Genomic DNA, 12,928 nt, shown 5'->3' with positions numbered 1-12,928 from the left:
TCTTTCTTTCTTTCTTTCTTTCTTTCTTTCTTTCTTTCTTTCTTTCTCTCTCTCTCTTTCTTTCTTTCCTTTCTTTCTCTCTTTCTCTCTCGTTCTTTTTATCTATCTATCTATCTATCTATCTATCTATCTATCTATCTATCTATCACAGAGTCTCACTCAGTTGCCCAGGCTGGAGTGCAGTAGTGTGATCTATGCTTACTGCAAACCCCACCTCCCAGTTTCAAGCAATTCTCCTGCCTTATCCTCCCAAGTAGCTGGGACTACTTGGTGCCCACCACGACGCCCGGCTGATTTTTTGTTTTTGTATTTTTAGTAGAGCCAGAGGTTTCACCGTGTTGACCAGGCTGAATATGTTGATAATTATATAGTTTTTGTGCATATGTGTGTAATTAAGTCTTGAATTTCCTTCCTTCCTTTTTTGCTTGGTTTCTACCTTACTATTCCTACTCTGTTAAATTTCCATCAAAGTAGGCAACTCATGTTAATTATCTGCCACTTTTATCTAAGTTCATATAGTCCCACACAGATATATACATAGTAGATACACACATATTCAAAATTATATGTGTTTCTGTGATTGTTTATTTTATAAGAAATATATTATCTTGTAACTATTGTCCTATCTTGTTACTAAAGATAGCTTATGGCAGTTGCTCCAAGTCATCAAATACTGTCTTTTTTTTCAATTTTTTATGGTAAATTATTGGTTAAATGTAAAATTCCACCATTTTAGTGTACAGTTCACTGAGTTCTAACAAACATATACAATTGTGTAACCATCACAAAAATGAAGATATAAAACAATTCTATTCCTGCCCCACATGTTGTTCAGTGCCATTTTATACTCAATGATTCTCCCACCTCCAACCCCCAACACCAGTGGTCTGATTTCTATCCCTACTGTATTGCCTATTCCAGAATGTCTTGAAAATGGAATCATTTTCAAGCATTTCGATTCTGCCTTCTTTCAGTTAGCATAAAGGACTTGAGACTCATCCGTGTCACTGGCTTCAGCCATAGTTCCTTCCTTTTTTACTGCTGAGTAGTTGGGTCCATTGTGTGGATGAACCATACTTTATTTATCCACTAACCAGCTGAAGGACACTTGGATTGTTTCCAAATATTGTCGAATATGAGTAAAAACCCTGTCAAATTTGCATATGTGTTTTTGTCTGGACACAAGTGTTTATTTGGTTTGAGTTCTCTGTCCAATGCCTATGTCTGTTTATTTTTGGACTCTGGGTGGTGAGAGAACTCCACCATTCTTGACTTTCTGTGACCTTCAGGAAATGTTTCAGCTATCCATTTCAGGTGTTTTTTTTTACCCCCAGACTCAGGTAGTTTTCTCCAATCCATGCACACGATTGGTCCTTACATGGCGATTTAGCGGGGACTGTCTGCAGATCTCCGGAGCTTGCTGTCTTTACAAAGCTCCAGTACCTGAAAGGGGCAGCTGACACTCTGTCTTATGAATTCTACCCATGTGGATCTCCCCAAAGCACCAACTCTATCTGTTTCAACTCGAGGAGACCACCACACTCCTGTGTTTCCCCTCTGCACAGGCACCTGGAAACTCTATCTAGGCAGTAAGCTGTGGAAATTACAGGACCTAACTCGTTTGTTTCCTGTCTCTCAGAGATCACTGTCCTGTGATCTATCACTATCCTGCATTCCCATCGTCCTGTATTTGACAATACATGCTAAATATACTTTTATCTAATTTTGTTTGCTAGTTTAAGACAGAAGATAAAATCTGGTCTGTGATACTCAGTCTTACCTGGAATCATAAGAAATTTAATTCATGTTTGTTATTTAGCTAAATTTATTTTTTTATTTTTTATTTTTTTTATTATACTTTAAGTTCTAGGGTACATGTGCATAACGTGCAGGTTACATATGTATACATGTGCCATGTTGGTGTGCTGCACCCATCAACTCGTCAGCACCCATCAATTCATCATTTATATCAGGTATAACTCCCCAATGCAATCCCTCCCCCCTCCCCCCTCCCCATGATAGGCCCCAGTGTGTGATGTTCCCCTTCCCGAGTCCAAGTGAGCTCATTGTTCAGTTCCCACCTATGAGTGAGAACATGCGGTGTTTGGTTTTCTGTTCTTGTGATAGTTTGCTAAGAATGATGGTTTCCAGCTGCATCCATGTCTCTACAAAGGACGCGAACTCATCCTTTTTTATGGCTGCATAGTATTCCATGGTGTATATGTGCCACATTTTCTTAATCCAGTCTGTCACTGATGGACATTTGGGTTGATTCCAAGTCTTTGCTATTGTGAATAGTGCCGCAATAAACATACGTGTGCATGTGTCTTTGTAGTAGCATAATTTATAATCCTTTGGGTATATACCCAGTAGTGGGATGGCTGGGTCATATGGTACATCTAGTTCTAGGTCCTTGAGGAATCGCCATACTGTTTTCCATAATGGTTGAACTAGTTTACAATCCCACCAACAGTGTAAAAGTGTTCCTATTTCTCCACATCCTCTCCAACACCTGTTGTTTCCTGATTTTTTAATGATTGCCATTCTAACTGGTGTGAGATGGTATCTCATTGTGGTTTTGATTTGCATTTCTCTGATGGCCAGTGATGATGAGCATTTTTTCATGTGTCTGTTGGCTGTATGAATGTCTTCTTTTGAGAAATGTCTGTTCATATCCTTTCCCCACTTTTGGATAGGGTTGTTTGTTTTTTTCTTGTATATTTGTTTGAGTTCTTTGTAGATTCTGGAAATTAGCCCTTTGTCAGATGAGTAGATTGCAAAAATTTTCTCCCATTCTGTAGGTTGCCTGTTCACTCTGATGGTAGTTTCTTTTGCTGTGCAGAAGCTCTTTAGTTCAATGAGATCCCATTTGTCAATTTTGGCTTTTGCTGCCGTTGCTTTTGGTGTTTTAGACATGAAGTCCTTGCCCGTGCCTATGTCCTGAATGGTACTACCTAGATTTTCTTCTAGGGTTTTTATGGTATTAGGTCTAACATTTAAGTCTCTAATCCATCTTGAATTAATCTTCGTATAAGGAGTAAGGAAAGGATCCAGTTTCAGCTTTCTACTTATGGCTAGCCAATTTTCCCAGCACCATTTATTAAATAGGGAATCCTTTCCCCATTTCTTGTTTTTGTCAGGTTTGTCAAAGATCAGATGGTTGTAGATGTGTGGCATTATTTCTGAAGGCTCCGTTCTGTTCCATTGGTCTATATCTCTGTTTTGGTACCAGTACCATGCTGTTTTGGTTACTGTAGCCTTGTAGTATAGTTTGAAGTCAGGTAGCGTGACGCCTCCGGCTTTGTCCTTTTGACTTAGGATTGTCTTGGCAATGCGGGCTCTTTTTTGGTTCCATATGAACTTTAAAGCAGTTTTTTCCAATTCGGTGAAGAAACTCATTGGGAGCTTGATGGGGATGGCATTGAATCTATAAATAACCTGGGGCAGTATAGCCATTTTCACGATATTGATTCTTCCTATCCATGAGCATAGTATGTTCTTCCATTTGTTTGTGTCCTCTTTGATTTCACTGAGCAGTGGTTTGTAGTTCTCCTTGAAGAGGTCCTTTACATCCCTTGTAAGTTGGATTCCTAGGTATTTTATTCTCTTTGAAGCAATTGTGAATGGAAGTTCATTCCTGATTTGGCTCTCTGCTTGTCTGTTACTGGTGTATAAGAATGCTTGTGATTTTTGCACATTAATTTTGTATCCTGAGACTTTGCTGAAGTTGCTTATCAGCTTAAGAAGATTTTGGGCTGAGACGATGGGGTTTTCTAAATACACAATCATGTCATCTGCAAACAGGGACCCCTTCTTAGGTTTGATAATTTGCTAGGATGGCTCACAGAATTCACGAAAACATTTTACTCATGTTTACACACTTATTATTAGAAATGTAGATGAACAATAATATGGAAGAGATGAATAGGGCAAGGTATGTGGGAAGAGGGGTGGTGCTTCGCTTCCATGCATCCCCGGGTGTGCACCCTCTAAGAATCAGCACATGTTCAGCAATCTAGAAGCTCTCTGAAACCTGTACTGCAGAAATTTTTATAGAAGATTTGCCATGTAGGTATGATCAATTATTAGCTTAATCTCCAGCCCCTCTCTTCTTCCTAGAAGAGGTGGGACTGAAAGTTCCAAGCTTCTAATCATAGCTTGATCTTTCTGGTGATTAGTCCCCTAAGATTCTATTAATATCCCTATTGATTAGGAAATTCACAGGTTTTTGGGAACTCTCTGCCAGAAACTGGAGATGAATAAATATATTCATAATAAACAATACATAATGTATAATTATATGTAATATAATATATAACAAGTAATATATTATTTAATGTATCCAGATTTATATGGATTCACATAATTACATCTATGTGGATGTGAGATATCTATAGATATAGATATATATCTTTACACATCCACATTGATGTAAAAATATAGATAAATATGGATGTGATATATATACATACATCACATATCTACAGATGTGGGTGTGATATATATATCTTCCCACACATTAATATACACACATATATGTATGTAAAGTAATATACATATGCATATACATTCTTTTTTAATTGGATGCGATATAATTTTTCTGGTATTCTAGAACTTGTTATGTTTTTGTGATTTTTTGCAGTAGTACTTTGTAGTCACTGCCCTGCAATCTATTTAATATATTTCATTCCATGTGGTAAGGTGTAGGGGGAGGAAGAAAAGGGGGCAGCATCTCCTTATCTTCCTGCAGCACTACAAACTGTCCAGATACATGGCATCAATTTTACTGAAAAGGAAGAGAGAAAAAATTTAACTGTATGCATATATGTTCCACCATTCATGCCTCAATATTTCAGTTGCTGTCACCTGTGCTGTTTGAACCAATCCCAGTGAGCCTCCATGCAATCTGCAACATTCTATAATTTCCAGCTCCTTCTTCAATAAAGGCATAGTAGATAAATTCTAGAATAATTTCGTTGAGTTTAAATTATAGTTAAAAATGGTTAAATTATATATGTGGGCCTATGGTAATGCTTTTCAGATGACAGATAATTATTTCATTAAAATTGAATGAGTCCGTAGCCTAAATTTAAGTAGAAATTTGTATTATAATATAATCTAATACTGAGGATTATTTTAATCTGCTCTGAAAATGAGTGATGCATTTTTAAAGTTTCAATGCATGTAGAATGGAATTCTGTTTTTAATTATGAATGTGTTTATGTATTGTGTATGTAATTATGAATGTGTGTATTATGTAATTATGAATGTGTATATGTAGTATGTATGTAATTATGAATGTATATAGATTGGAATTACTGAAAATGAGCAGTGCTATTCTTCCGGTGGCTTTAGAACTATGCAAGAAAGGAGTGAAAACAAATTGGCTTCAAGAATTACATCATATATAAATGATGTTAGTTACCACACATCGTTAACTCTGTTAATCAGTAATACAGTCATCAAGATTCTGTCTGTCATATTATAAGAAAAGAAGTTAATCATAGGGAAATGATCTAGTGCATTAACCAGAACCAAATGGTTGTACATCTTAGAGATTGTTGACTGATGCTTGATTCGTTAGACAGTATTCTGTGAGGTGTCCTGTCTTTTCTGACACTATTGGCTATCCTCTATACATATGTTACTCACTGATGCAAAATCTGCGTCAAAGTACATTTAAGTCACAAGTCAGTGTTTTATCACACACTTGAAAGGACTCCAAAGTTATCATTTAAAAAAATAGCTCTTGATGAAAATGATGATTTATATCTTTCTATGAATAGAATGCTGTTTTCTGTTGTGAATATCTGTTACTCTATAAATGTGAGCAGGTAAGCTAAGAAATATCTAGCAAGAATGCTGAAAATTGTTTTCTTTATTTCCAGAGGACATTAGAACTTAAAAAGTGAAAAACTCAGGGGAAGGCAAGTTGTTAAATACAAAGTTCACTCTTTAGAATCAACTGAATTGTGTAGCAATTAAAGTTTGTACCATCTGACTATTCTTGGGTTAGATCCGTGTCCATGATCTAATAATACTCATAGCAACAGCCTACTTTTTATTCTGTGTAAAGTTTCCATATAATTATTTACCAAAAAATTGTGTGTAATTTTTCTTTACAACCAAATTTACTTATAATTCTTTACCAGATTACATGGTCTTATTCCTAGATGTGATCAAAAGTAGTGAAACTCAACAATGTTGATTTTGGTACCCTTGATTTCTTTACTGGAAGAGAAAAGCATAGACTGGCATCTCTAAGAGATAGAGTGTTAATAAATATGTTAAATATTTTTCTTGAAAGTTAAATCAGCATTATTGATCCTGGACTGGGGGAGCAAAGATATGTTTTTTTTTTAAATTATTTACTGATCTTAAGATAAAAGAGAAGTAGGACATCACTTGAAAAGCTTTGCTGAGTTGGAGATTTCTTTTTTGCATTAACACCTGTGAAAAGTAACTAGAAAGAGGGAGAGTAAGAACAGAAATAAAATGAAACCTGATTTCACTTAGAATAAATTCTTTTTACAAAACATTGCTAGTGCCGTCAGACTGGAAAATGTATAGAAAAATTTAGATCTCATTCACTGTGTGCTATGAACTTGGCTTATGAAAAACCATTTAAGTTTGGAAAGAACACTGCTCACTTTTCAAAAAAATGTAAGTGCACCCATCTTCAGGGGGAGCAGAGGGGAATCAGTTAGTCACTGTGAAAAAAGAGCACAGTACCTCTAAATTATTTTCATAAAATGAAAGTGGGGGAAAGTGGTGAATGCAGTTTGCCAAGAGGTGTCACTAAAAGCATCTGTGGAGGGTGTAAGTGTTTTGATGCTAAATAACTGAAGTTGTGTAAGAAATAAGTAGAAGAAAAATTAGTTGCTTGTCTCAACTTTTTATAACTCCAGTTCATCCTGATCCACCATGAAAGCTATCAGCCGACACTATGTCCACCCCACGTACTTCATTGTCTTGTGGAAATCTTCGCAGTTGATATGAATAAGTAATAAAGTACATTGTAACGGATTTAGACTATCTTCTGAAATATTTAGGACTTGGAAATTTGGAGTAGGCATCTGAGGGTGCAGGACTAAGTTGAAAGTAGGTTCATTTTTAGAAAATCTTGGGCATGAATAAAATATGTGAGGCTGAGTGAGGAGACAAATACTGATATCACGTGTCATTTGGATTACAACAAAATGTTGCCTTTCAGGGCTGCTTTCTATCTCGTGCTAGAAAGTGGGACAGAGCCAGGCTCAGAGCTCAACCTGAGATATAATTATGTCATTCTTCGCATTTTTATCATATTGTTACCTAAAAAATTAGTACATTCTATATGTAAACATTATGAACAATTTGGTCTATTTTTGGGGAGAAATGTCAAATTAATTTGAATGTCTGATAAAATGTAAATAAAAATAAGATGATTTCAGAACATAAAAGCATTATCATAAATCATAAAGACCAATGCCATACATGCAGTAGACAAAATTTTGGGTAACTTATAGACTTTTTAATTTAATTTAATTTTATTTAGTTTTTTTGAGATGGATTCATGCTCTGTTGCCCAGGCTGGAGTGCAGTGGTGCCATCTTGGCTCACTGCAACCTCCGCCTCCTGGGTTCAGGTGATTCTCCTGCCTCAACCTCCTGAGTAGCTGGGATTGCAGGCACCCACCACCATGCCTGGCTAATTTTTGTATTTTTAGTAGAGATGGAGTTTCACCATAGACTTTTATTGAGCGTCTTACACTCAATAAATGTTTTGAATGCAGTAAAGGCTCGTTACTACACTCATAGCATGTAGTAACAATTTTATGTACATTTTGCAGTCTGAAAAATGATCATTGTACAGGTGTATGACATAGATTTTTCTAAAAGATGTAAATAGGCCTTTGATAGAATGACTAAATTAAGAATGTAATTTTCAGAAAATAACTGTATGGTTTGGAACTTGGACCAAATGTTTCCATAGGAAAAAATATTTAGTGTAAATTGAAATTGTGCAGAAAATGCATCTGATAAGATTTTTAACCTTTATATTGTTTGCCTGTAATTTTTTCTTTACCAGTATCATGGCAATATAACAAAATGTAAAAATGTTATTGAGATCAACATTTAAATTGCTGATTTTATTAGCTATTACTTAGATTTTATTTTTGAAACTCACTACTTTTTTTTTTCCAAAGATTTCATCCAAATTTTTGTTCCATCCTAATACCATTTATCTACAAAAAGCAGCTTTACTGCATAAACATGCTTTATTTTCCTATTTTTTTCTTAATGATATTCAGCTTTTTCAATTTTACTACCAAGACTTTAGGTTTCCTAGTACTTTATGTCTTTCAGGTAAGGTAATACCTACTAAAATGTAATTAAGAGAGCATGTATGTAAATGTGAAGATTAGAATATGGGGAATGAGTGTTGTCTTTCTCTTCAAATCAAAGGAAGAAGAAATATTTTGGACATACAACACATCAACTCACAGCCAATGGGTGAAAGCAGATGTGTTAATACCAGAAGGTCTGAAGACATTTAAGGTATGAAAGAAAAAACAAAACAAAACAAAACAAGTATTTTTTTTTTTAAATCATGGTTTAAGTTTTAGCTTTGCAGTAATAAATTGATCATGCACTGCTAAAGTTAAATTAGCATTTAAGTTAGGGATGCTTACTTGTATATTTGGGGAGAGTGATTGCCTACTTTTTAAATTGTACCTTTTCCTTCTCAGACCAAATTTTCGATGGCAGAGGAAATTGAGTGTATCCATTCTTGTTCACAGCTTCCTCAGTCTCCAAAGCCTTCCTTTCTTGCTCCCCAGCATCATGCTTTGCCCCAGGGAAACAAATTGCATTATGAAGTAGATAAATAGTAAACTGGTATTGAATTTAGTAGAGTATAGGCAAATGTTTTGAATGCAATAATTCATATCTTTATAACACATAGATAGCTCTATCTACACCAAGAAGCAAATGAAACATACATAGGCTCAATAGGAATGCTGTCTCTTAAAAAATTACATTGATATTTTGTTTTTGTATTAGGTTGGTGCAAATGTAATTGCAGCTTTTGCCATTGTGGCTTTTGCCATTACTTTTAATGACCAAAACCTCAATTACTTTTGCACCAACATGTTATATGGAATGTGTAAGTTTATTTATGCTGGAGTGTGAGTATAAAATGATGATACTGATTATATGTGTGGGTTATGAAATCCATTTCATTTCTTTATGGTGATTTTCCATTCATACATCCTATCACAGCCTATTGAGTTAACATTTTGACACTGTTTAATTTTTTTTAGGCTGATGTCTGTTTTTATAAGTTCTCAGGTACCAAACAAGTTTCTTTTTTCATAAACTGAAGATTAAATTTTGTTTTAACTCAAAGATAAAACAAAGTAAAATGTAAAGAAAATGAATTTGAGAGTTATTCCGGGTTCTCAAGTGCTTATGTAATGTAATTAGCTGTTCAATAATTATAGGCCTTTGAGGCCTAAGTTTAAACCCATCAATTTTTGAACCCCAAATTGATATCATTTCTGCATATCTGATCTCTTGCTGCTATGAAAATACATAGCTATACACTAATAATTTTTACATGTATGATAATTCATTATGGAAAACTATGTAGCAGCATACAAAGTTTTCTCATTGTTGGATATGATTTAAATTTAATATTATTTTCTAAACCAAATTATTAGACATATTTGCAAACTGCAAATTTGACCTTAAGTAATTCTTAATGAACAAACAAATAGATACCCCTTGTGTTTTGTTTGTTTGTTTTAGATGGAGTCTTGCCAGTTGCCCAGGCTGGAGTGCAGTGGTGGGATTTTGTCTCACTGCAGCGTCCACCTCCTGGGCTCAGGCAATTCGCTTGTTTTAGCCTCCCAAGCAGCTGGGACTACAGGCATGTGCTACCACACCTGGCTAAATTTTTGTATTTTTGGTAGAGATGGGTTTCATCGTGTTGGCCAGGTTGGTCTCAAACTCCTGACCTCAAGTGATCCACCCTCCTTGGCCTCACAAACTGCTGGGATTACAGGTGTGAGTCACCACACCTGGCCTATCCCTCATGTTTTGAAAAGAAAATCTATTCAGAAACTTTAAGCTGGATGAAACTGAAGGAAGTCAATTTTAATTCTTAGTATCTGGCTGGAATTTTAACCACATTTAGGGCTGTTTAATACAACTTTCTGCATCATGGAAATGCTTTATATCTGATGTCCAATATGGTAGCCACTGATCACATGAGGGTATTGAACAATTGAAATTTGACTGCTATGACTGAGAGAACTAAATTTTATTTTATTTTCATTGATTTGAATTGAAATAGTCATCTCTGGCTCATGGCTAATGTTTTGGACAGCAAATAATTAGTTATTTGTGATACAGTCAGCTATTTATTCTTCTGCACTTTTGGTTTTAAGTAATAATTGCTCTTGGTAGAAACTCAAGGAATACTAATACTTGGACATTATCTTACACTTGTCCAGCAATGTGTGGTTGTTTCATTTGCTAATATTGCTTATCTTCAGAAAAGCTAGCAATTCAATTGGTGACCACATAAATTACTCTTTTATGTAAGTTTAATAGAGTTTTATGTTTATTCCCTTACATTTTTTTATTCCTATATTGTGTCTGTTTCCATTTGCCTGATATTTTTCTTCATGTATTCCAATACTAATTTCAGTAGTTAAAAACTAAGTCAGATGCAGTTACAGCTCTTGTTCTATAAGTAATGACAATACTTCTTATTTTCCTTGAAAATTAAGGATGATGACCAGGTAACAAGTCTGCAGTCAGGGACATCTTCGATAGTTAAGTGAGATGCTTGTGTTTCGCCTGATCCTGGGAAGTTTCTCTGAGTCTTTAGTGGAGCAGATGTTTCCATCAGTCTTACGAGCATGGGTTGAGCTTATCAAACAGGAACTTTGTTATATATTGCCTTGGTTGCTTTAAACACTTTTTCTCAGTAACTATTTAGTCTTTATCAACCTTCTTTAGTTTTTTGTCTTACTAAGGAGATTGTAAACTCATAAATTGATCTTTTTCTTCCTGAAGATTATTTTTGAAGGGACTCTTTTGAGCCAGAGAAGTTTTATTGGGCTTGATCACCTCTGGGTCTATGCCTGTGGACAGGCCCAATCCAGAAAGCTTTGCTCTGCAGATGAGTTCCCTTGCTCTCGTGGCCAGTGCATCGCCAAAGAATCCGTCTGTGACTCTCGGCAGGACTGCTCCGATGGGAGTGATGAAGACCCAGAAACTTGCGGTAAGTGAGTGAATGGCTTACTAGTTTACACACTCTAATTCACGACTGTTAGTTGGGTTTAAAATAGTCTTTGTTTCTATCAAGGCAAAGGTAAATCATATGTATGAAATATGATAAATATGCATTATCGCTCTGAAACTATTACTACTATTCCTTCCGGGATCTCTATTTTAACTTAATGTTTTGGTGCTTGTTGCAAAATCTGCAACATCTCTCTCAATTTGTTCTACAAATGAATAGTTGTGATTATTGTTGGCTGGGGGCGTGAATGTGTGCGCTTTGATTAAAGAGAAGATGGGTGGGAGGGGGAACCTTTTTGTACCTTCCCCTTGGAGGTATATAGTAGGGGTTACCAACTTTTATTAAGTGTATGCTTTTTGCTTCTCTAGTCCATCATCTTGGAAGCTGTAGCAGAGGGGGTGAGTAGGAGGAGGGTGGCCCTTCCTCCAGGGCAGCCTTCAGCCATCATGGCTGCTTTGGAGGAAGGGCCACCCTCCTCCTACTTGCCTAGAAATCACTTCAGCTGGCCAGGCGTCGTGGCTTATACCTGTGATCCCAGCACTTTGAGAGGCCGAGGCAGGCAGATCACGAGGTCAGGAGTTCCATAGTGAAACCCCGTCTCTACCAAAAATACAAAAAATTACCCAGGCGTGGTGGTGGGCACCTGTAATTGCAGCTACTTCAGAGGCTGAGGTAGGAGAATCGCCTGAACCCGGGAGGTGGAGGTGCCGGGAGCTGAGATCACGCCACTGCACTCCAGCCTGGGCTACAGTGTGGAACTCCATCTCAAAAAAAAAAAAAAAAAAAAAAAAGAAAGAAATCATTTCAGCCATGACTGGCGTTTGGGAGGGCCAAAGTGCCCCAACACCTTTCAGGCCATTTCTGAAGAGTCTTTGATAGAAGTGATGATGAGAGATCCTATTACTATTCAAGCATAGTCGTATTTCAACAAAAATATAATTTAATTTACAATCCACAGGGTGGTTCTCATATGAGGTAACTTAGCAACTGAGATCCCTGTGTCTCTTTAGAAAACATGAATTCCAAGGATATGAATCCAGTTTCTGTATCACAAACAGGTGGTTTTTAAAAGATATTAAAAATTTGACATTTATTTTACTGCAGTGTTTTCTTTTAGCGAGATGTTTGGTTGAGCAGAGATGAAAATATTATAATAAGATAAATGCCACCTTTTAAGTGAAAAGCTTTGCATAATAGGTTTCTCTTGGGAAGCTTGGATTTTATTAAGAGCAATGCAGAGGGACATGGGAGAGAGGAGATGAGAAAGTAAGGTTAAAATCCCCTTCTGCCATGTTCATCAACAGCAATCCAGTTAATACCTCAGACTCCTAGCTTTAGACCAAGTAATCGGCTAACCAATGTGAGCTCAATGGAGCTTTTGGGCGGCTCCCTTCTTTTGTTCAAAACAAACAATATAAGAACAATTTATTTACTCCAGTGTATGTGATGTTTCTTTCTATGTTTTATTTAAATTTCTTACAGACAATTTGGTGCATTTCTATTGGGAAAATATTTCTAATAGTTTCTATAATTCTTAATGTCAATAACTGAAGGAAAATATATTTCCTTTCTTTCCACTTATATAATATTTATTTATTTATTTATTTATTTATTTATTTATTTATTTATTTAT

At 35.9% G+C, this 12,928-nt stretch overlaps 1 protein-coding gene across 1 annotated transcript in view; it reads left to right on the top strand.

Annotated features, from left to right (window-relative positions):
* The window catches only part of MALRD1 (MAM and LDL receptor class A domain containing 1), a 701,386-nt gene that overhangs the window by 88,573 nt on the left and 599,885 nt on the right, over positions 1-12,928 (top strand). Inside the window, exons 9-10 of the mRNA XM_026454821.1 lie at positions 8,448-8,540; positions 11,067-11,274. Coding sequence (XP_026310606.1) covers positions 8,448-8,540; positions 11,067-11,274 — 301 coding nt within the window. The remainder of the gene's footprint in view (positions 1-8,447; positions 8,541-11,066; positions 11,275-12,928) is intronic.

The sequence above is a fragment of the Piliocolobus tephrosceles genome, chromosome 9 (assembly GCF_002776525.5).
Source record: "Piliocolobus tephrosceles isolate RC106 chromosome 9, ASM277652v3, whole genome shotgun sequence".
Taxonomy (NCBI): domain Eukaryota; kingdom Metazoa; phylum Chordata; class Mammalia; order Primates; family Cercopithecidae; genus Piliocolobus; species Piliocolobus tephrosceles.
This window is presented reverse-complemented; position numbering and strand designations above follow the sequence as displayed.